Source organism: Vicugna pacos, chromosome 7, assembly GCF_048564905.1.
Source record: "Vicugna pacos chromosome 7, VicPac4, whole genome shotgun sequence".
Classification (NCBI taxonomy): Eukaryota; Metazoa; Chordata; class Mammalia; order Artiodactyla; family Camelidae; genus Vicugna; species Vicugna pacos.
This window is the reverse complement of record NC_132993.1, coordinates 47,369,929-47,394,541: the sequence shown is the minus strand read 5'-3', so window position 1 is coordinate 47,394,541 and position 24,613 is coordinate 47,369,929. Positions and strand designations below refer to the sequence as shown.

General features: G+C 38.3%; 1 protein-coding gene and 1 non-coding gene across 2 annotated transcripts in view; both read left to right on the top strand.

The window, feature by feature from the left end:
* DNAH11 (dynein axonemal heavy chain 11) overlaps nucleotides 1-24,613 on the top strand; it is a 275,861-nt gene that overhangs the window by 75,076 nt on the left and 176,172 nt on the right. The window contains exons 29-30 of the mRNA XM_072964862.1: nucleotides 6,387-6,536; nucleotides 9,327-9,560. Coding sequence (XP_072820963.1) covers nucleotides 6,387-6,536; nucleotides 9,327-9,560 — 384 coding nt within the window. The remainder of the gene's footprint in view (nucleotides 1-6,386; nucleotides 6,537-9,326; nucleotides 9,561-24,613) is intronic.
* On the top strand, nucleotides 2,796-2,939 carry LOC116278822 (U4 spliceosomal RNA). The gene has a single exon (XR_004188180.2). It is a non-coding gene; the product is annotated as a U4 spliceosomal RNA (small nuclear RNA).

Genomic DNA, 24,613 nt, shown 5'->3' with positions numbered 1-24,613 from the left:
GGAAACCAAGAGAGATTTGCCTGACATTTGATACTGCTTTTCTCTCTGAACTTTGACAGTAAGATGTGGCCAGGGATGTCCAAAAGTGATCAGAGCTTTCATCAGTATCACCAAACATGAAAGAAGGAGAAAAAAATCTATAAAAACTGGAGTCAGGCCCTGCCAAGGAAGATATTAATCAGAGAATCAAAGAGCAATAGTGATTTGTGACAGTAGGAACAAAAGAAGCGAGCTGTATGATAGCCCCAGTTTGCTTCCTTGAGAGCGTTTCTGGTCGTGTCATAGGGAGCTGGGAACCGGGCTGAGTCTGGTGGACTTTCTGAGTTGAGAGTTCAGGGCTGAGAGTCCAGGGAGACCACGGTGGCGAGTTTGCAGAACAGAGTACCACAGAGAGAATCTGAGACCCATGGAGGGGCCTCCTAGAGCCTTTAGCCCTGAGAATAATTTGCCCTGGGTCACATCCTACTCTAGTTCTGCCAAACAAATTTTAAAAGCAAGATACTAAAGCATCGAACTGTTTCTGGTGATTTCACTGCACTTGAGAACTAAGCTCAGGAAAATAGGAATAAATATATATTGAGCACCAGGCAGGGTGAAGGTTGCAGTGACTGACACCTTGTTAAAGATTACTGGGCACGTGAAGAGGCAGAGACTATCTGACCCACTGTAAGAAGACAGTCAAAACTGACACAGGTGTTGGAATCAGCAGATAAGGACATTAAAAGTTGTTTTAGCTGTATTCCATATGTTCAAAAAATTAAGGAGAGATGGGGAAAACTAAAGTTTCATATGTGTAACTGGGCATCCCCAAGTAGGGGCCAGGAAGAGAGAAAAATATTTGCAGAAGAGCAGCTGAAGATTTCCAAATTGATGAAGTAGAAACCCATAGATTTGAGAAGCTCGGTGAACGCAACCACAGGAAACATGAAGAAAACTACACCGGTTTGCTGAAATTGATGAAAACCAATGATAAATCTGAAAATCATCAAGTTAAATTCTATACAAAGGAACAAACATGAGGATGATGAAAGGCTTCACAGTGTAACTGAGAAGATGGTGGAGCCACAACTTTAAAGTACTGAAGGAAAAAAACTCAACCTAGAATTGTTTGCCAAATGAAAAATTTTTTTTTTAATGTGAAGGCAAAATCAGTATGTTTTCAGACATTCAAAAACTGAAAGAGTTCATGACCAGTGAACTGGTAATACAGGAAATGTTAAAAGAAATGCTTCAGACAGAAGGAAAATGATACCAGACGAGAATTTGGATCTACAAAGAGAAACAGGAGCATCGACATGGTAACTGTGTGTGGAACTAGACCGAATAGCACAGGAGCCGTCCTTCAGAAGAAGGCAGGATGCTAGGGAAGAAGAGAGACTTGGATAGCACGCAGACATGAGTTCAAATCCCCTCTCTGTCGATTACTGGCTATGTTTTGCTTTACCATTCTGAACCTCAGTTTCCTTATATACCAAGTGGGGACAGCAGTAAGTACCATCTCTGTGGTTTCTGAGCAGGCAGTGAAACAAGTCTGTAAAGAACTGAGAACAGTGCTTAGCATGTAAGTGTAAACATGGCCACAAGCTCTTCCACTCCCTTCATCCGTGACGTTTCAGTGTGATGCTGCAGTTTTCATCAAGGAGTGGAGCTTATTTTCTCTATTTGGGTTGCTGTGTGACTTGTTTTGGCCAGTGTATGATTGACAAGAGGCTTGAAAAGCACTCGTACCTGGGCCTTTCCCTTTTGTTGCTCTTTGGGAACCTAAGACTGCTTTGTGGTGAATACGCCAAGGCTGGCCTGCTGGATGAGGAGAAACAGGCTAAATGTCCCTTAAGAGTTGAGTGGATAAATACATCGTGTTATTTTCCTAAAAGAGAATACCACATAGCAATGAAGATGAAAACTAGTGCTATACATAATAACATGACTAAACCTCACTAATGTAATGTTGAGTGATAGATGGAATATACAAAAGAAATGCTGTATTAATCACTTCGGTAAAGGTAATACCCGTTTATGAGAGGAGGGACTAGTGACTACCATGGGCCATGAGGAGTTTTTTGGGTGCAGGTATGTTCTTTTTCTTAATTATCTCAGTGGTTACAAGAGTTTTGTTCACTTTGCTAAAGTTTATTAAGCTGTACACGGATAATTTTTTCACTTGTCTGTATTTAAATTTTTAAAAGATTACTTAAAAACTCAGTTTCTGTTGTCAGCACATTTATATACATTTATATACACATGTGAAGAATGTTAAGGGAGAAATTCAGACTTGGCACAGATAATGTAGGTATGCCCAAGTTATATTAATAAGTGAAAAATCACATTGCAAAATATTAGGTATACTCTGATTTTATTTTGGGTAAAAGCAGACCAAGCAATACCTGATACCTGCTATAATGGTTTACAAAATTTAGAACAAACTCATTTAGTCTTTTCTTCAACATGTAATTACATGTTCACGATTGAAAGTTTGAAAAATATAGAAATATAGATAGAAGATCAGAGTAATATACTCCTAGGTGCTAGTTTTGAGTGAGTATAGTTTTTTTTAATGTGTTTGTGGTTGTGTAAGTCATAAAATACATGCTTAATCAAAATTGAAATATTCTTCTACAATGTGATATTTAATGTCTGTAAAAAGTTCCATTATATGAGAGTACCGTAACAGATTTAACCAACTTCTAGAAACTTGTTGTGTATTTGGACATGCAACATTGTTGAAAGTCTATTTCCCTGTACTGTCACCTATACTATTATTGAAAGTATAAAACACACAGACACACAAAAACACAAGCTTTGTGCAGTGGCAGTATCATAGCCAATAAGGCTTATCCAAGGCACGGTTATTGCTAATTGAAAATATACGTATATATAACAACAACAAACTATGCACCATTCGGACAGAAAGTCTTAAGTTTTTGAACATGTAAAAATAATGGACTTATTTTTGTCTTATTCTGGAGGATAATATTCACAGTAGACACAACTGTCTACATTTTGGACCATTTGAGAGTTCTAGATATGCAGCCCACGGATTTTAGTGAAAACAAAAGTATCAGTATAAATGTAAACAGTAGTTGTAACAGAAAGGATGAAGGTGTCCCAGAGAAAGTGACACTAGCAGAAAAACCAACAGAAAACCCCAAAACCAAAAATAAATTCACGTGAAAGAAACTCAGAAATTTCGGGACATGTTGAGCTCAAAGGATGAAATGTTGGCAACTGATCCAAACTTTGAAGCAAGATGGCAGTGATACAAAGCATAGAAAAATGCTCATTCTGTGTCTTTAGTTATAAGAGGGGAGGCAGGAGTCAAACGCTGCTCAGACTACTCTTGATAAGTTTCCTAAAAGAAATAAAACACTTAATTTTTTAATGTTTTTAGCATTTTACATTAATATACTAAATATTAATTTACAGTTTTTATTTCCCTGTACTTTCATAATCAAGAGTGAGAGGAATTTTAATCTTTTAAGAAAAATTTTTGCAAATTAGAACATAATCATGACAGATCCCATTGATTGTGAAGCTGACTGATCAATTCTATGATCCTGCACTACTGTGCAAAATGGGGACTGCCTGTGTATCCACACCCCAGTGGGTGGACGCATCTGATTTGCTGTGAACTAAGGGAACAATGTTGCAGTTTTTGTTGCTCACCTTTTAGAATCCTACCCAAGATATGATGAAATTACTGAATTTCATGATTTGAAGTGTTAAAATCCATCCCTTTTCTTTAGTGAGGTAAAAAGAATGGCCTCTGGGTGTTAGAGTCTATGTATTTTTTAAATTGTAAAATAAACGTTTTTTTCCAAAGACCAAGCTAGGAAGAAGGGATTAAATTTCATGTTAACAAGTACAAAGGGATCTCATTAGACACGTAACAAATCTTGAGGGCAACAGTGTTCACATTAGTTTAAAAAGTCCTGTTCTCGCAGAAGCTCTAAATGGAAGACAGAACAAGAAAACATCCAGCTTTAAACCTGCCAGGTATAAGTCACAGGAGAATTGCAAGCCATGGGGTTTGTGTGTCCTGGTCACCCACTGAGTGACTTCAGGACTCGAAGTTCTTTTGAAATGCTTTTCTCACCAAAGCAGTGATGTGTGAGGGTATCTGATGGTTAAGGTCTCATTTCTCCTGCAGCTTTGCACCTGAATGTTATTTAGGCCAACAACACAGTAGAAGCCATTAAACATCTGTGCACCTCCTGGCCACTTCAGCTGTGACAGTGAACTGATAGATTATTGAAGGTACTTTCTGTGTATAAATGTCCTTTGAGTAATACACAAGGATGCAGGAGACCATGATGACCCAAGCAGTGATAATCAGCTATCTCTCTGTCTACCCTGGAAGTGAGTATCTCAAAAACTCCTCTGTTTGAAGCTTGGAAGATTCCTTGCTGTGATTTTCTTTAATACTAAAACTGCGAATATAGCAAAAACTTACAGCTAAAAGCTTCAAAGATGAAATCACCCACAAGGAGTTCCTTACCAATATTGTCACGTGGGAAATTTAGGCAGGTTGCTGTGGTTCCTAGAAGCTGCTATTGGGATAGTTAACAAGTCCTCTTAAACTGTATCTCCAGAAAACCTCATTACAGAGATGGTACCTCCCTGTTGGTAAATGTTCTATAGCTTTAAACCATCTTCTGATTCTTGGCATCTTTTATTATTTTCTTTTATTCAGGTGACATTCATGTAACATAAAATTAGCCATTTTAAAGTATATGAGTCAATGGACTTTAAACATTCACAGTGTTGTACATCCGTCACTTCTGTCTAGTTCCAAAACATTTTCACCACCCCAAAATAAAACCCCATACCTATTAAGAGTCACTCTGCATTCTCTCCTCCCCAAGCCCCAGCAGCCCCCATCTGCTTTCTGTCTCTATGGATTTGCCTATTCTGGCCATTTCATGTACAAGGTATCATACTATATATGGTCTTTTGTATTGGACTTCTTTGCATTTAGCATGGTGTTTTCAAGGCTCATCCACATTGTAGCACGTTCCAGAACCTCATTCCTTTTTATGGCTGTATAATATTCCATTGTGTGGATAGACCACAATTTGTCCATCATCTATCAGTGTCATTTGAATTGGTCCCACCTTTTGGCTGTTGTGAATAATCCTGCTATGAACATTGGTGTACAGGTATTTGAGTACTTGTTTTCTGTAACTTCAGGTGTATACACCTAGCAGTGGAATTGTTGGGGCCTATGGCAATTCCATGTTTAACTTTTCGAGGAATCCCCAAACTCTTTTCCACTTAGCAGCTTTTACTTGTATCATGTGTGAGAAGGGGGTGCGTCTTCCCACTCCTGACACTCCTCTGCTTCACTCTGCCCTTTATCCTGTCCACCCCAAGGGAGGTGGAGTGGCTTTCTTGACTGATACTCATTCTCTTCCTCCCCATGATTCCCAGCCAGAATGCCCATGTCCTCTCCTTCTCTCCATGCCGGTCCTTCTGGGTGGAGAGGCCCATCCTGGTCTGTGCTGATGGGACTGGATGGATAAGTATTGCTAAATTTCATGTTCTTTTTGGAGGTCAATTAGACTTTCATCTGTGAATTGACCTCTAGCAGAGAAAATGCCGATCTTTGTCTTTTAACTTGATGTGTTTTCTTCAGGTAGCCTTGAACCTGCCCAGGGTTCAGCATGCTGTTTATTGGGGGTTCTTTTGGAGATCCTACATCTTAGGTTGTGATGGCTGATGAATTTGAGCTTTGTAGATGTGATCTGGATTTAAAGGTTTAAGATCTGCCACTTGTTCTTAGCAATGTCAACTTGATGAGTTCACCTAATATTTTAGTCAGTGTCTTTATCAGTGAATCTAGGGGAATCCTGTTCACCTTTCTTATGTAATGTATATGCTATGGGGCTCTTGTAAGCATCAAAGCAAGTGCACAATAACATAGGACCCAACACAGGAGCAAGAGTGTATCTAATGTACATTTTTGTTTCAGATATTTTAATACAGCTTTTTTTTTAGCAGTATAAGGTTTTTTAATGGTGTAAGTATAATAATATATCTGAATTTTAAAAACTTGACCATGAAATTCCCAGCAGGATAATTGCTGCAGGAATATAGCACAGAGAGAGAAGATGGTTAAGGCTCCAATCTTTAAGTAGAAAAGAGGTAACTTAGCCTAATAAGCACTTACCTCCCAACACCTGATGAGGTGATCAGAGCACCTGATCTCTGTCAAGGTTGTTTCCAACTCTGGAAGTTAAGAATTGATTTTATTTTGAAGAAAAACATTTTGAGACAACTCTGAAACTATAGATAGACAGTTTTGTAAATTCACTTAGCAGCATCTCTAGATTACCCAAATATATCTCCAGTAAGAAACACTCTCATCTCTTCTCCTGATCTCGTCTTAGGTAATGCATCATCTTTCCAAACTCTTCGACAGCCTCGCAGATCTGCAGTTTGAAGACGGTCAGGATGTTTCCACGCACAGAGCAGTTGGAATGTACAGCAAAGAAAAGGAATTTGTTCCATTCCAAGCTGAGTGCACATGCATAGGCCATGTAAGATTTGGTTACGAGGTTTTCTTTGCTGGAGTATTTGGGGGATAATGTTTCAAAGTTGACTTGAACAAGAGAAAAATCAACTCATGTCAAATCAGGCTCAGGTTAGTTTCATGCTTAGAGTCCTGTTGTTCTGTGTCTGTTGTAACCAAGGGTTGCTCCACCGGGCTTCTGCCTGCTCATGTGGCTTCAGCAACCTGCAGGCTCGGAGATGCTAGCAGTCGAGCCAGACAGGAGGGAGTGTACCAGATGTACGAGTGGACCCTAGAAGCAGTAGCAAATGCAACCCATGACTGTGTCTCCTACAGAGTGTATTGTTTTCATCATTGCTCTGAGGACAGGGAAGGGTTAAGGTGATGCGGTGCCATGGCTCAGGGGAGCACTTTTTATTTAAAGAGGCTGCGGTTCAGGATTCTGACCTGGATGTTGTAAATGGCTGCTCGTAAATAAAGTTGAGTCCACTAAGTAGTTGTCACCTAATTACCATGTGCACAGGCAGTTAAGGTAACATATTCTCTTCTCTCGCAGCCAGATACCTCAAGCATATCCTTAACAGTTACCTGTAAGAATGGCTCATTATTATTTATCAAAGAGCTCTTGGTGTTTTTAGGAGATTTAGAGGAATTGCATCTTTTTATGACAATGCTTGTATAGCTTGAGTTAATCCACAGAGTAACGGAGACAGTAGCCTCTCTGATGGAACAGTATGGGTTGAGGCAGGGGCTTCTTTAAAGTGTCCCTTGCAGAAATGTGATGGCAGCCTTTTTTTTACAGGAGTTTTCTTTATTCTTTGTTGCTTTTTAATACTGTAGCAAAAAAAAAAAAATCCTGCCAAATGCAGGGGTAGCAGATGGTGGAATACTTTGATTAAAGTGTATTTTTGATCTCTTGGGCTCTTTAGGATATTATTACAGTGATTAGAAAAAGTCACCATAAACTATCTTGACAGAAGTGCGCTGCTGTCTGCCTCCTCCCCGGCAGACTGCTAGCTGACTGGCACAGTGCCCGGAAGGAGGATGGTCCACTTGACAGTTGTGGGTGTCACCACAGGAACCTTTGCTACTGAGAATTTTCACAGTGCTCTTGATTTATGTTCTCCATATAGCAACTTAGACTAGAAACTTTTGGTCGTGTACCACATTTACCCTCTAATTGCCTTTGTTTTATAAAAAGATGCTTTTACTTAGGTCTTCCTGCCCCCACACTTCGATGGTTGGTTTCTCCCAATTGCGACTATTTGCATTTTATTCGGCAAGTGCTTACTGAATACCTACTATGTACCAGCTGCTGGGTTAGGCTTTTGGAGATAACAAAATAAATACGACATAGCCCCTGTCCTTGTGGAACTCTCAGGCTCATTGAAGAAATGGATATACACATAATTAGTGATAATGGGAAGTGATAATTCTTGTTGTAGAAGGTCAAGCAGAAGCTGCTGGAAGACCAAGAAGTGGGGGAATCAGGCAAGCACCTCAGCAGAGCTTAGTTTTCGTTTTGAGCTGAGTTGCCATTGTTGGTATCATCATCTGAACGTGGGAGGACATATCAACTTGTCTGTGTGTTTGGTCTTCCCAGATGGGCTGGAAAGTTTTCAAGAACAGGTGGCCATCTTGAGGACATGAATTCCAGAATAATGGGGAGATGCTCAAGTGATGTCTGATTTACTGAAGAAACTTGTTGCTTGGTGATGTTAAGAGTTGTACTGAGTGACTAGAGCAGTGATAGAATCACGTGCATTCAGGCATGTGAACAAAGCCCAGCCCAGAAGCCAGGGGAGAGGGCTCTTAGGATGTTGGGGCCATTGACAGGAGAGTGCTTCCTTTTTCTGCCAACAGGGCAGGCTGTCAGCTCATTGACCGCAGATCATGCCTTCACAGTTCTCCAGAGAAAGAGGTTCTAGGAATGAATGTGGCTGTCATCTTCACAGAGGCAGGGAAAGAAATCAGGTGTTTAACCTTCAGGATTTCTTACAGTCCTTGAAATGTATTTATCATAGTCATTTTTATTGCTATGGTCAATTATTTGCAAATAGTATAGGTATCTTTTTTGTTATATAGTATCATCCCAAGGCAAGAGATCTATGGATAAATGTAGCAAGGCATATTTGAATAGGGTGGAAAGCTGACTGAAATATATTTGTGGGAGCAAAATAAACTTCAAATGAATTTTTTTTAAAAAGATGAATTTTCACAAGTCAGCAGTTGTCCTCTTTCTCATACTCTCCTGCTATCTAATTTCTGACAAGTGTGAAGATGCAAGCCAGTAGGGAATATAGTTAAGATTCTTGCTGAAAACACTGTGTCTTAAGACTAGGAACTATGATGATTTTAGGGGAGGATCTTTAGTAGTTTTAAAATTTTTCAAAAGATACATTTTAAAAACCCATTTCCGATTATTTTCAAATCTCTAGAATTTTACGCTAGTATATTGACTGTGATGTGTGGTTTCTCAAAACACTGTGTGTTGCCAGAGGGTATCTTAGTCTAGAACCCTCTTCAAATCTGAAAAATAAATACCTGAGGACACCTTGCCAATTGAGGGTGAGGAAATTTATCAGCCAGCTGGTGGGTGAAGTAAGACGTGCAGAGAAGACAAGATCGTGTAGGAGGGACTCCACGCATCAGAAGTTCACCCGCTCCTTGGAGTCATCCTTCTAGTTTTCTGCAAGGGGTTTAGAATAAATGCACCTGAGCTCTCCCTCTCTGCGTGGCCGTTTAGCCCCTGAGAAGATGGAATCAGCCCTCTTCCATAGGTAAGCCTGTGTTACAACATTTCCATTTGCTCTCAAAGGTGGAAACGTGGCTTCTGCAGCTGGAACAGACCATGCAAGAAACAGTGCGACGTTCTATCATAGAAGCCATAGCAGCCTATGAGGACAAACCGAGGGAGCTGTGGATTTTTGATTTCCCGGCTCAAGTGGCACTAACTAGCTCGCAAATCTGGTGGACTACAGATGTGGGAATAGCCTTCAGCAGGCTGGAGGAAGGCTACGAAACGGCCCTAAAGGATTTCCATAAAAAACAGGTATTTTATAAATTCATGATTTCAAGACTTAAAGGGACTTGAAGAGGTAAACTTCATTCATTCATTCATTCATTTTTTTAATTTAATTTTTTTGGGGGGAGAGGTAATTAGGTTTATTTGTTTATTTAAATACAGGTACTGGGGGTTGAACCCAGGACCTCATGCATGCTGAGCATGTGCTTTTCCACGGAGCCTCCTCCCATTCATTCATTCTTGTTTATGGAGTGTCTTCTGTGTGCAAGGCGCAGTGCTAGGAAGAGGTTAGCCATCAGTTGTTCAGCTTTCCATTCCCTACCTTGGTGTTACCCTTCTTGTTTCCTGCATGGGTTTGAGAAACATCCATTACGTCCATTATCTCCCAAGGCTCTAGTCTGTCACACATACCTAGATATTGTACCTCCTTTTTTCCTTTTGTGTTAGACTTTCCATCTAGGCTGATAAAATATGTACGTGATCTTTTTGACTCGAAGAGAGAGAGGGCTGTTCGAAAAAGACAAACGTTTTCATGTATTTTGGTTTTCTGTTAACTATAAATCACAGATGAGCATCTTTGGAGGATAGTCTATTTTTAACTCCATTTTATCACCCCAGTTATACTATGACCTCTCCTTAAGCCTCCCGTCTTAAGATGTGCTCTGGACTGGGGAACACTCACAGATGGAACTTTTCGCTTGGCTTATAGGTTAGGAGAATATTAGGCTTATCTTCTCGGGCCACACTGCGCAAAGTGTATTCCCTGTGCCAGCAGCAGTGACATCCCCAGGAAGCTGGTCAGAAATGCAGAATCTACCCAACACCTACTGAACCAGAACATTCTTTCTAACAAGATCCCAGGAGATTTGTATGCAGTCAAGTTTGAGAAGTGCTGTCCTGGTGTATTTGGGAAAGAACTGTTCCAGTGTGGTTGTGTACAAGCATTATATATGAAAATAAATATTATGAGTTAATTTAGAAAAGAATATTAGGCTTGGAAAGGTGTTTAAGAATTAGTCTGTCTACCCTTCTTGTGTTCTATGGGTAAAACCTAAGCCTCAATCCAGATATTTTAAGTGACTTTCCCAGTGTCGCACATTTTGTAAGTGAAGTTGACGGGGCTGGCAGAATTCAAAACTCCTGTTACTTCTTCCCTTACCGGTACTTTGAACTCAGTACCTTAAAAAGCAAATAGATTCAGGTAGTGAAGGGTACTTGTGTTGACTATCCCTTCTAGTTTGGCTCTTGTAGTCCCAAGTAGAGACCATCTGACTTATACATGTTACTGAAGAAGTTTTTGTCACTTACTTTTGGAGAAAAGTATATTCTTTTTGATTTTGCATCCCTAGGGAAATGGGATATTGGTTTTTGAAGCAGGCTTGAAGTCACAGAATTAGGTTGAAACGAGTGACTGGTTTTCCCTAGAGCGCTATGTCTGCAGTTCTAGGCCATGCTCCTTGGATGAGAAAGTGAAGTAGTTAATTTTTTCCCCTCCAGGGGTGTAAATAACTGAGATAATTAAATTGTAATGAATTCTATTGTGCTTATTAAAATAACTGACTGGTTAGTTGATTTATTGGCATCTGTGCTTTTATTATAACTATAGTATTTTTATTATATGTTTGAGTAAGGATATTTAAAAATACTTAAATATCCCCACTTAAATTTTAGCTATTACCAGTCACCGCTCAAGCTTGAATCTTTCAATAAATGTAGTTTTGCTTCCTCTGTTCTAATATTCTTTCCTCTTTTTATTTAACTATCCCTTGCCCCCAATTTATTATTTTTTGTGATAATTAGAATATTGCTTAAAACAGTAATTGATCTCTGGTGGATATTTCTTTTTTATATCATCTTTATTATCTTCAGTCTCATGACTTCTTTATTATATATTATTAAAGATGAAGAAGTAGAAAATCCAGAGACAGAAAGGGAAAAAAGGAAAATAATTTCTTAGAAAACACCCATAGATTCACTTCCCACAGATAACCGTTGACGATATTTTGGCTTACAAATGGCAGAAGTTTCCTCTGTATCTGCTGTCTCTTTTTTTATATATGAGTGTGTGTGTGTCTATGTGTGTATGTGTGTCAGCAGTATGTAGCTATGTACATGTATGTGTAGTTATTTCTGTTGGTTATGTGTATACAAATAAGAAAAATACCATTTTACAGTCCGTACATTTTGTTATTTTATATTTTCACTCAATATATTATCTACATTTTCCCTTTTCATAAATATGTATCAAATTCATGCCAAAAATGACCAAGTCTTACCCCTTTATATGGCTGTACTAGAGCCGACGTGCTCCCTGCCGCTGTCTCTGGGCGAATGCTAACAGTCTGACCGCCCGACAGGCCCTGTTCCAGGCTGTGTGGTTCCAGCAGTGACTTCCTGCCCTCGTGGTGCTTACAGCTGCTCCACTATTCATAGTTCTTACTTCTTCCTCCTAAGGACCTTAGAATCTTTTTTTCGGGTCTCTTCTTACTTGGTGTTGCTTAACCTTATTTTATATTAATCACCATAAATTGTGTTATTATTTTAAATCTTACATATTCTTAGCAACATGTTTAGCAGTAACTTTGCTCGGTATTGTTTGAACCCTGTTTCTTATTTCTGTGTTCAGTTCTCCTGTTAAAGTATATCTTGTAGCAGTTTGCCCAGTGATGGATAGTAAGTAGGGAGTTTTCTGATCCTTTGTCTTATTTGACTTCCTTCTTGATACTTGAGATAGAGAATTCTGAATTGAGAATTATTTTCATTCAGAACTTTAAAATATAATTCCATCATTTTGCAGCCTTGATGGTGGTTGTAAAGTTAAATTGAAATCAGATTGTTTTTCCTTCATAAGCAATCTGACTTTGCCTTTGGCTGATTTAAGAATTTTTTTTTTACTTTTTCTGATTCTGATGTTTCATTATACTCTATATAGTTGTGGATTTTTTTTTCATGCTTTTTAAATTTAGTTTGCTGAGGTCTGAGTGAACTTTGTGAATGTTCAGTTACATTTCTTCAATTCGGGAAAATTCTCTTCCCTTTTTCTCTTTGATACCTTTCTTCTGTTTGCTCTCATTTCTTCCTCTGAAATTTTATCAGCTGTATGTTGAATCGTCTCATGCTATCCTCCCTGTCTTTTGATCTCTATATTTTTAAACTCTCCACTTTTTGGTGCTGCAATTCAGGTGACTTTTGGAATCTATCTTCTAGTTCACTAACTTTTTCCCCTTCAATGATTAAGAAAAAGGAGTCCAGGACCAGATTACACAAGTTCAAATCTCATCTTTGCCATTCATTAGCTCCGTGACTTTGGGCAAGTTGTTTAACCACTCCGTGCCTCAGTTATGTGATCTGTAGAACAGGGATAATAATTGCACCTGCACCGTGGTATTGCTAGAAGGGGTAAATTAGTTAATATATGTGAAAAACTAAACAGTACTTGACAAAATTGCAGTACTATGTAAATGTTAGCTACTGCTGATACTGTGAAAATAATGATACCAGTAACAGTGTTGTCTAATGTGATGCATAATTTAAGGAGTTTTTCCTCAACAATTATCATACAATTTTTCAAACGTACAAAACAATCAAAAGAATTGTACCACGGTGTGCATGCCTACCTCCTAGATTCTACAATTAATATTTTGTTTCATTTTCTCATTTCCTTATCACGTTACTTGTGCTTGATCCAACCTTCTATCAAACCATCAATCTGTCTTAAATTTATGATTCATTTCAAAGGAAGTTGCAGATATTAGTAATCTTTGCCCCAAACAGTTCAGTATACATACCCATTTCATTAGTTTGACTTCAGTCACTGTATCTCAATTTCCCAAAGTTTTTTTTTTTTTGTTCTTTAAAAATCAGTTTTATGGTGACTTATCTCTTCATTATGGTTTCTTCTATCTCAGTAATAGTCTTATTTAGATTGTTCTACTAACTCTTTGGAGGCTGGTTCTTCTTTTAATTTGAATTTGTTTTTTTCTGTGTTCATTTTTAGAGGTTATCTTTATCTAAGTTTGTTTTATTCTGGAGGAATTCTGTGTGTCCTACGCTGAGCAGATGTCCCTACAGCATGTTTTTCTCCTTGTTTCTTCCAAGTTTCTGCAGGTTTAATGAGTTCTGGATTAACGTTGTGGTTAATTACTCAGGCTTGGATTTCCAGATCATACTGGCAGGGGCAGTTTGGATGCCGTAGCTTCATGTGGCCTGAGATTTTGATTTATTTTAGGGGACTTTTTTTTCCTATCCAAAGCCCCAAGATGTTCCAAGCTTTCTCCTTGCTTCTCTGAACTGGTGGGTAGAGGTTTTCTAAAACATTTTATTGGACAGTGTTAAGACTCCGAGGATCTCAGCTTTATGTCAGCATCTCAATTCCAGTTCCCTGCCCTGCTCGGGGAGTGTCAGAGAAAGAGAACAGAAATATTCTGTTGCCATGTGGGCAATTTAACGTTCCGTCTCCAATCTTTGGGTCTCTACTCAGATCCTCCTCTAGGCTGCCATGGCCTGAGCCTGCTAACCTCATTCTACTGCTCTGGCTTTGATGCACATCCTTGGCCTTAGGGAACATCAGTCACCCACTCTCCCTCCACCCTTTATCCTTCTTCCTTCCCACCTCTTTGCTGGGCCATGTACTTTGCATGTGGATGTGTTTTGTTTTATTTAAATGTCCTCTGTGTTAATAAAGGAATTGTTCATTCAGTTTAACCAGTTATGTTGCAAGACTGCCTAATGTTATTATCACTACTGCTTAATACTGGCTATTGAGGTTGTTTTTATTTTTGACCATCGTTAATACTGCAGTAAACAGTCTTGTATTTACACACGTTGCACATATTTTCTTTATTTCTTCAGGATAAATTTCCAGGTGTAAAATTGCTAGGTCAAAATATATACCTTTTTTAAGTCTTTGAAGCCTCTTGCCAAATGTACGTTTCACCTGTGTGTGAGATTTGTCCATTCCCTCCCCTGTCGTCCACGTTGGGTTGATTCTTTTTATTCTTATAGCTAAAGTTATTCATATGCCACTAGCTTTTGCTTATTATTTAGCTAATTAACAAAATTTAGCTTTTTTTCTTCTTTAAAATAGTTTTAGACTTTTCCTTTTTGTTCCAGAGTTGTAATAATGGATTCTTTTTCATGTTAGATGAGAGGTAGACAAAGAGGATGATTTTTGAAGAAGGCATCTACGTGTTTAATTATGAAACGCTTCTGGCGTGACCTGAAATGTTTGACAGACCAGCCAACAGATGCCTTCAGTACAGTATTTGAATTTTGCCCCTGCTACTGATATGCATATTAGAGAAGTTAACATTTGAATACTATTAAAGTTGTAGTTTGGTTCATGAGGGGGGTGTGCATCTAAATTGAAACCCCCTTTAGGTTTTTGCTCTTTGAAAATGGATATAACCATCTGCTGGAGTTTCTTTTTAATTAAAATTACTCTTGCTAATACTGGGAGCAGTTTTTAAGAGGACCTTTAGTCCTTTAAAATAGTTTAATTTCAAAACTGAAATCAGAGTAGGCTATAACAGATGATCTACCTGAACAAGTAGTTTTTCCTTATATTCCAAATTGTGGTGAGATAAACTAAGATAATCATTTTAAACTCTATTTTCCCCCAGACATATTGTGATTGTGTGTTACTGTATGTAATGTTGGAATTAAAGGCAAAAATACTGCATCTTGGATATATATCCCTGCCTTGTCAGAGTCTTTGAAAATAAAACAAGTAAAATAAATATGATTTCTCTAATTTGAGGGCTCCTTGGCAAAAATAGTTTGTTTTGTTAGGCTTGGGATCAACTAAGAAAGTTTTCCCACTCTTCCTTTATTATTGAGCTGTGTGAAAATCATCAAGAAAGAGATGGAAGCATTTTGGGCTTCAAAATACTAATTACTAGTGTGCTGGGACATTGCCTAGGGCACTTTTAATAAGAATCATAGTAAGCAATATAAAACTTTTCTTAACCATTCATCCTCCCCTGCCACAAATATTCAGAAATATTACATGTATAAGAATGGGACTCTAGTTTTTCTCCTTAGGGTCAGTTTTGCCTTCATTTTTAATCATTGAGAAATTATTTCATTAACAATTGGATGCAGCATTGATAATGTTCTTATCTTGTCCCAACCCTGGTGCCCACATAAGAAGGCTGTGGAGCCTGCAGTTACCCAGTGCATTTTGGACATAAAGTTGTTTCTTATTTGTTTGTTTGTTGTTGCCTTTATAGAAAATGTGCTCTGATGGGCTCACACTTCATAATCTAGCAGAAACCTACAAGATGATGAATAGAGCACGTGTTCTCTCCCATCCCTCTCATCTGTTAAAAGATAATTGACTGATTTAGTCCGCTTTTACTCACTGGTTCATACAGCAGATGGAAAGGAGCTCCAAAGAGCTGGGTAAGGCAAGAGACTTTGCTAGACCCAACTGAACGGGAACAGGGAAATTCGGCCGGGCATTTGCTGATAAATTTAATTAGCATTACTTTCCTTAGCTTACAAGGAACCAAGGGAAGTCTTGGAGCTGCTCAGGGAACGTGGACTGAGCAAGCAAACACTGATTGGTTGACCGAAGCCTGCCTTTTCCGGGAGAGCCCAGCATAGAGACAGTTAAGTTTTGGTTTCCTGTTGTGGGGCTTAGTGTGAGCGACTCCAGCTTGAGCCCAGTCTGGTTACTTTAGCACATCAAAAATTATATGGAAAGACAAGGCATACCAAAAAAAATCATATTGTACCTGGAAAGACAAGGCATACCAAAAAAATCATATTGTACCTGGAAATACTAGACAAGATAATTTGAGGAATGCCTAGAAGTTGACAACAGATGGAATCGAACAGATAGATGACAAAGAGCAGAGAGAAGTCACAGTCCAAACATACTAAAAAGAAGCTATTTCAATGATAAGTCTATTTTATCCCAATAAAATTCCAGAGAAATTATAAATTTAGATTCAATAAAAGTAAGAAAAATGTAGGGCTCATGGTCAGTGGTCAGTGATAAGTATTAAATGCAGAAGAAATGGACAAATGGAACCAGTTCAGCCTCCTGGTCATCCCAAGACATTGTCAGTGAGAGTGTTTGTCCCCAGGATACAGCCCTGGGAAATAACTTCATAAATGAAACGAGACATTTATTGCGACTTCTGCCATGACTGTGTCTTGACTCTAGAGCTTGGTGGGGCCACTTCTTCTGTGCACGATAGAATACTAAATATTTAAGTCGTTATGGGCCATATAATCACTTTGACAACTCCTCCTCTCTGCTGCTGTAGTTGGAAAGAAGCCATTTGGGAATTTTTAAATGAATGGATGTGTCTGGCCTCCAATCAAACTTTATTTATAAAAGCAGGTGGAGGCCTGTGGTTTACCAACCCCTGTTCTAGACAAAGAAGCAGAACAGATCCTGAAGTAACTTAGGGTCCCCACAATGACAGAGGAGGGTAAGAGAAAGAAAGATCTGTTTCCCATTTAGGCCATGTGTCCAGTCTGACCCATTAACCCGAGAGTTGATTCTTTGTACAGATCGATCACTGACCGAGATTGGCAGTTCAGAGGAGAGGGCAAAAAAAAACAATAGGAATAGGGAAAAGAAACATAACCTCTATGAGAAGGAGATTTTAAAAAGACTACGCAACACTACATGTGACTTTATGCTAGTATTTAAGCTGAAAACTTAAATTAAATGGATGGTTTTCTCTGAACACTCTAAGATGGATTCAGAATGAGGTGGAAAACTTGAATAGACCAGTAACCACAGATATAATAGAAACGGTAATCAAGTTAAAATTTAAAGTTAAAGTTATATACCTCATCAATAGAACCCTGTTCCAGTGGTTTGATCAGACACCTAAGAATAGGTAAATACCATGTTATATCAACTGTTCTAGAGTATAGAAAAAGATGGAGAGATTTTTCACTTATTTTATAAAGTTCTAAATAGACTTGATACAAAAAGCAGGCAGTTATGAAGTACTGGAGAAAATTCTGTTGGCCAGTCTGATGAATTAGCAAATCTTTTCTGATCTGGATTTTTTTATTTAACACTGTTGGGAGACAGTCCTTTGTGGGTCTCAGATTTTGTACATCTTGTGAGCAGAGTAACTGAGTGCCTTTGTTTGAGACTATCTTTGCAAGAATGTTTGTATAGAAACATGTTTGCTATAGAAGATGTTTGGTTATAAGATTTCTTTATTTTGGGTCAAGTCCTTTGTCAAGACATGAATAGACTACTCATTTTATTAACGGTGTATTTTGTGAGCAGAATGTTTTAATTTTGATGTAGTTTAGTATGTCGAATTTTTCTTTTGTGATTGGTGCTTTTTATGTCATGTACAAGAATATTCTCCTGTTTCCTTCCAGCTTTTTTAGGGTTCTCGGTTTTTCATTTAGACATGTGATCCGTACGTCTTTTCTTTTTCCTTTTTGAATTAACTTGGCACCGTGGTCAGAAGTCAAATGACTGTATGTATGTGGGCTTGTTTCCAGACTCTCCTGCTCTGTGGATCTGTTTTTTTTGTCTTTATGCCACATCCGCACTGTATTAATTCCTTTAGCTTTAGAGTATATAGCCCTGAAGTCATGTTTATATATACTCTCTAGTTTGTTTTTTTTTTTGTCAAAATTATTGAGGCTATTGTAGGTTACTTTCATTTCTACATAAATTTTGCTGTCATATTGTTTATTTTTAAAAGCCTAATTAATCTTTTAGCCTAATTTTTAACTGGGGTGACAATGAATATAAGAATGTCGGGAGGTTGGATATCTCAATAATGATAATTCTTAAAACACAAGAACATGCTATGTCTCATAATATAGGTCTTCTTTAATTTCTCTCAACAGTGTTTTCTGTAGTTCTCAATGCAGAGGTCTTGTATGTTGCTTGCTAGACTTATTTTTAAATAGTTGATATGTTTTGATACTATAAACATAGGCTAAATAATTTTTAAATTTTATTTTCCAATGTTTGTGGCTGGTGTATAGAAATATATTGTTTTAATATTCACCTTGTGTCTTGGGACTTGCCAAATTTGCCTAGTTTTAGTAGAATTTTTTTGAAAGTTTCATAGGTTTTCTATGTGCATAAATATATCATCTGTAAATAATGACAGTTTTTCTTCCAGTCATCCATTCTTTTTTGTCCTTTATTTCTTTTTCTTGAGTTACTGAATTGACTAGGATTGCTGGTCCAGTGTTGAATAGGAGTAATGAGAGCAGACATTCTGGCTTCTGCCCAGCCTGAGGGAAGAACAGTGTTTCACCACTAAGTATGATAGTAGTTCTAGATTTTTGTAGATGCCCTTTCTCAAATAGAGAAAAATCCCTTCCATTACCACAAAATGAGAATTTTTATCTTGAAATGTGGAACATTTTCAAATCTTTTGAGATACCCATGTGGCTTGTCTGTTTTATTCTGTTACCAAGGTGAATTTTTGAATGCTAAGCCAACTTTGCATTCCTTAAATAAACTCCACTTGGTTATGATGTGTTATCATTCATATGTGTGTGTTACTGCTGGATTCTATTTGCTAATATTTTGTCCGCAAATTGTGCATTTATGTTGTTGATAAGGGACATTTATCTGTAATTTTCTTCTATTGCAATAGCTTAGCCAGTTCGGGGATCAGGGTTATTTTCCTTAAAAGGAATTGGGAAGTACTGAGTTCTCAGGTATTTTGTGAAGGAGTTTGTGATAGAAAACACTGGTGATGCCATCTGGGCCTGGTGTTTTCTTTGTCAAACCTTTTTAAATTATAAATTGATTTCTTTTATGTACATGCTGCTGTGTAGCTTTTTTTTTTTTCCTTGTGTCAGCTTTGGAAATTTGTATTTTTCAAAGTATTTACACAGTTTATATGAGTCTGGGTCTGGCAAATTACAGCCGTCTGGCCCGGTGCTTCTGTCTTGGGCCACTTTCACACTTCACTGGCTAAGTGGTGTCACTGCAGTAAAAACCACATAGCCCTCAATTCCCGCAGCATTTACTGTCTGGCCTTTTGCAGGAAAAGTTTGTCCACCCCTGGTCTAAATTTGCAGACTTACTGACATGAGCTGGTCTTCCTGGCTCAGTATTATCCTTGGCACATCCAGAGAATCTGGTATCATGTCCCCCTTCCATTCCTGGTGTTGGTGATTTGTGTTTTCTCTTTTTTTTTTCTTACTCAGGCTTTCTCTGTGTTTATCAACTTCAAATGTTTCAAGAACTAATGTTAGACTTTGTTGATTTCCTCTATTGTTTGTCTTATATTTCACTGATTTCTGCTTTCTCTTGATTACTTCTTTTCATCTACTTACTTTGAGTGTAATTTACTCCTCTTTTTCAGGTTTCTTGAGGTGGGAGCTTAGATTATCTATTTCATACCTTTTAAGCCTGTAGAGAAAATCATGCTTCCTAGTGAAACATTAGAAGCATTTCCATTACTGTCAGGAGTGAAGTAATTAATGCTTACTGTCTCTGACATTCATTGTTCAATATTACACTGGTGTTTGCAGTATGATTGAAGAAGTAGTAAACGAAAAGTGGAAAGGAAGGCAGTAAACTGGGATTCCACAACACGTGGCCTGACGCTGTCAGAGAGTGAGGGACCTGGTCTCTTTGGCAGTTTACTTTGTTCTAGATCAGATGAAAATCCATTGTTTCTGATATTGCTAATGTTGAAACATTGGCGAGTTTCAAGGTTCGAGATCCTTGTTGCTATTGCTAAGAAACACAAAGGGCATTACTTCCATGTATATCCAATTGGAAAGGGGTTGAGGGTTGTGGTAGCTGACCCCCAGAGTGCTGTTGTAGTTACCTTGTAATAGTCACTGCAGTTTGCTGAGCTGAGGCTCATAAGCTCCAGATCTTAGCATTTCTACAGAAGGGCCCTTCCAGCGTGTTTGCCACTGTGGTTTGCGGTGCCTGGGTTGGGAATTCTGCCATGCCTTGATGTTGGTAAAATTGCAGCACTTCTGCTGCTACAAGGAAGGTGTTCTTCCTGTGTTGCCTTGTTTAAATCTACAGTAATTAGGGACATAGGTCTTCAAGTTCACATATGCTTGGCCTCTTTACACTATACTGCCTCAGGAGCTTGGTTAGGGCAAAACTGAGAATCAGCTGCCACTGTGTATCAAGAACCAGCCCTTCTCTCTGACTTGAGTCTGTTACTGTCTGCGCCTGACACCTTCCTTCATGGTGAGTTTACCATCGTCCCATCAAGCAAGCTGACCCTCTTTGAAAGAACACCGTGGCACCCTAGACATTTATAACATATAAACCTCAGTGATCAAGATTCATGTCTCTTTCCTGAGATTTGTGTCCATGTTTATCCAAATCAGAGAATTCATGGGTGGGGGATACCTGGTTACCTCCTTCCATCCGCCAAAATCATTAGAGGTCAGCTCTTGCCTGGCCAAGGTGCTCTGTTAATGAATATGTTTTCCACATGGATAAGTTTTGGGTTTATAAAATAATACAATAAATTCCTAGAATCACATAGTAAATCCTGGGTTCACCACTTGTAACTGAGAATAATCATATTCTCATATATAAAATTGGAATAACAGTACTTTCTTCATAGGGTTATTGTGAGGATTAAATCAAACATACATATATATATACACACACATATATACACATATCCATATATACACACAAATGTACTATACATATGCACATGTGCACTCAACACTTGTTAGTTACGTTAGCTAGGAAGTGCTCAGTAAACGTTAGCTCTTGCTGATGCCAACAGAGAGGAATGACATCACTCATGATGGGGTTGATGCTCTGCCCCCTGCACCATCCTCTTGTTATCATGGAAGGATAGCCTCTGACTATGGGGAGCTATTTCTCCACCAGTCCTCTGAGTCTCTCCAGATCTGGACTCACAGGATTTCCCTGACTACCTTTTGTGCTGTGTCCTCAGATTCACATGCTGGCTCATTCCCATCAGCAATTAAGCATCCCTATGTGTCTCTCACTGCTTAAAAACAGAACAGCCACCAAAGTTACTCCTTGAAGCCACACCTCCTTCCATTTCCTGCTGTACCCTGGAACTTTTATTATGATGAGGCTTCTTGATCTAAATATCTATACTTACTTGTTCCCCTTTCTCCTCCCCTTCATCATGAACCATTTCTACTGCTTGACTGAGTCTGTTTCTTTTTTTGTTTTCATGTCAGAAATACTTCCTCCTTCTTCAAGTATTCTCTTTCCTTATATTTGTGTTTATTTGAATTCTACTTTTCCATCTACTTTTTGGGTTATTCTTCAATTTTCTTTCCTTTCTCCTCTTCCTCCTCCTGCCCCATAATTGTCTCCATTCCTTATGGCTCTGACTTGGGTCCCTTTTTCTTTCCACCTCATCTCATCTACTTGTGTGGCTACTCAGGTTCTTTTATAATATGCTGATGACTTTGAACTCCCGCTCAGACCTTTCTCCTGAAGCACAGTCAAAAGCATATTGGACTTGGCCATTGGAAGTTTGACAGGCACATCCAGCTTAAAACATTCAAAATGCCTTCTCAAAACCCGTTTATCCAATGCTCCCAAGTTCATGAAAACACCAGCACTCTTCACCAGTTGCTCACACTAGAAGCCCATTTGACTCTTCCTTTACCTGTTAGCTGGTCAACCCCCAACTCTCTTCTGTTACCCTCAGTATATTTATTCTCACTCTTTCCTCTACCGCTTTGTGGATACCTGGTTACAGCCACTCTCTTTTTTCAGCTAGATAACTGTAGCATCCTCTTCGCTGGTCATTTTCCTCCAGTCTTGTTTCCCTCGAATTAATCTTACTGTAGGCGGAAGAATAGTTTAAAAGCACAAACTTGATTGTTCCCCCACCACCACCTCCTAAAACCCTTGAGTGGCATCTCACTCAAGCCCTTGGAGTGAAGCTGAGACTTCTCAGGAGGCTGGCCTAGCCCTGTGTCCCTCTCCGGTGTTCCTACCCACCTGCTCCACCTCTGCCTCCCCTCTCACCATCCAGACTTCTTTCTGTTCCCTCACACGGCCACCTGCCACATCCTGAGCTGCTTCTGGTGCCTTAAATGCAGACTCCCTGAGTGGGCAACCCCTAAATTCTCTACAACCTAAATTGTACTCATTCTTTGGGTCTTAGCATAAATACCCTTTCCTCCAAAATGTCTTTCCAAGCCCCAGATTAAGCAAGATCCTATTTCTATGTTCTGTCATAGTACTCAGTACTTGCCCTAGTAAGACAATTATAATGAATTTTTTCCCCTTTTTGTTGAAGTTTGGTTGATATACAATGTTCTGTTAGTTTCTGGTCTTCGGCATAGTGATTTGGTTATACATATAGACACATATTCATTTTCATTATAGGTTACCACAAGCCATTGACTATAGTTCCCTGTGCTATACAGTAGGACCTTATTGTTTATCTTTTTTGTATATAGTAGTTTGTATCTACTAATCCCAGACTCCTAATTTATCCCTCCCCCCTTACCCTTTGGTAACCATAAATTTATATTCTATGTCTGTGAGTCTATTTTTGTTTCGTAAATAAGTTCCTTTGTGTCTTTTTTTTTAACTCCACATATAAGTGACATCACATAATATTTGTCTTTCTTTGTCTGACTTCCTTCACTTTTTATGATAATCTCTTGGTCCATCCATGTTACTGTAAATGGCATTATTTCATTCTTTTTTATGGCTAAGTAGTATTTCATTGTATATATTATAGACCACATCTTCTTTACCAATTCATCTGTCGATGGACATTTAGGTGGTTTTCATTTCTTGGCTACTGTAAGTAGTGCTGCTATGAACATTGGGGTGCATGTATCTTTTTGAATTAGAGTTTTCTCCAGATATATGCCCAGGAGTGGGATTGTTGGATCATAGGGTAAGTCTATTTTTAGCTTTTTGAGGAATCTCCATACTATTTTACATAGTGGTTGCACCAAACTATATTCCCACTAGCAGTGTAGCAGGATTCCCTTTTCTCCACACCATCTCCAGCAGTTATTGTTTGTGGACTTTTTAATAATGGCCATACTGACCGGTATGAGGTGATATCTCCATTGCAGTTTTGATTTGCATTTCTCGAGGGCTGTTTTTGACTTGAGGTAAACATCCTTGATCCAGTAAAAAAAAAAAAATCATGTGACCTTTCTTTGATCAAGGGCAAGAGTACATGCTGATTACATGAATAAAGTTTATATTTCTTTAAAGCTGCTGAGGAATGTTTTATACATGTCACAGGCCATAAGCTTGTATGTGGTCACAATATAACTGTATAGTAATTGCTGCCTGATGCCATTGTCCAAATGATAGGCTTTTTATAACTAGTATTTGTGTTGGGGCGGGTACAGAATTCTATTACTTACAAAGGAGCATCATTGGGAAAGTTTAATCCTGGGAGACAATACAAGATCCCCAATATATGTTGCTGTCCAGATCATGTGAATGAGCTGTATTTTTAAAAAAAATTTTATTGTAGTGTAGTTGATTTACAATGTTAGTTTCAGGTGTACAGCAAAGTAATTCAGTTATGCATATATGTACATATTTTCTCTTCAAATTCTTTTCCATTATATATTACTACAAGAAATTGAATATAGTTCCCTGTGCTATACACTAGGCCCTTGTTTATCTATTTATAGTAATATGTCTGTTAATCCCTAGCCCCTAATTTAGCCCTCCCTGCCCTTTCCTCTTTGGTAACCGTAGTTTGTTTTCTATGTTGATCAGTCTGCTTTTGGTTTATAAATAGAATTTGTATCAATTTTTTTTAGATTCCACATGTAAGTGATATCATATGATATTTGTCTTTGACTTAATTCACTCAATATGATAATCTCTAGGTCCATCTATGTTGCTGCAAATGGCATTATTTCATTCTTTTGTATGACTGAGTAATATTCTATTGTATATATATATACACCACATCATCTTTATCCAGATAAGTAAGATTCTGTGTCGTTTAAATCACCTCTGTGTGCCTTTGACTATTTTCCTTTTGAAGAAAGAGAAATGTTGGCCACCCCTTGTCTTTTCCATTCAAAGCTAAATTACTTTCTTTAATCATCTTTCGCTTGACTGAACTTTTGTATAAAAGGAATTGATAATGGAGAAA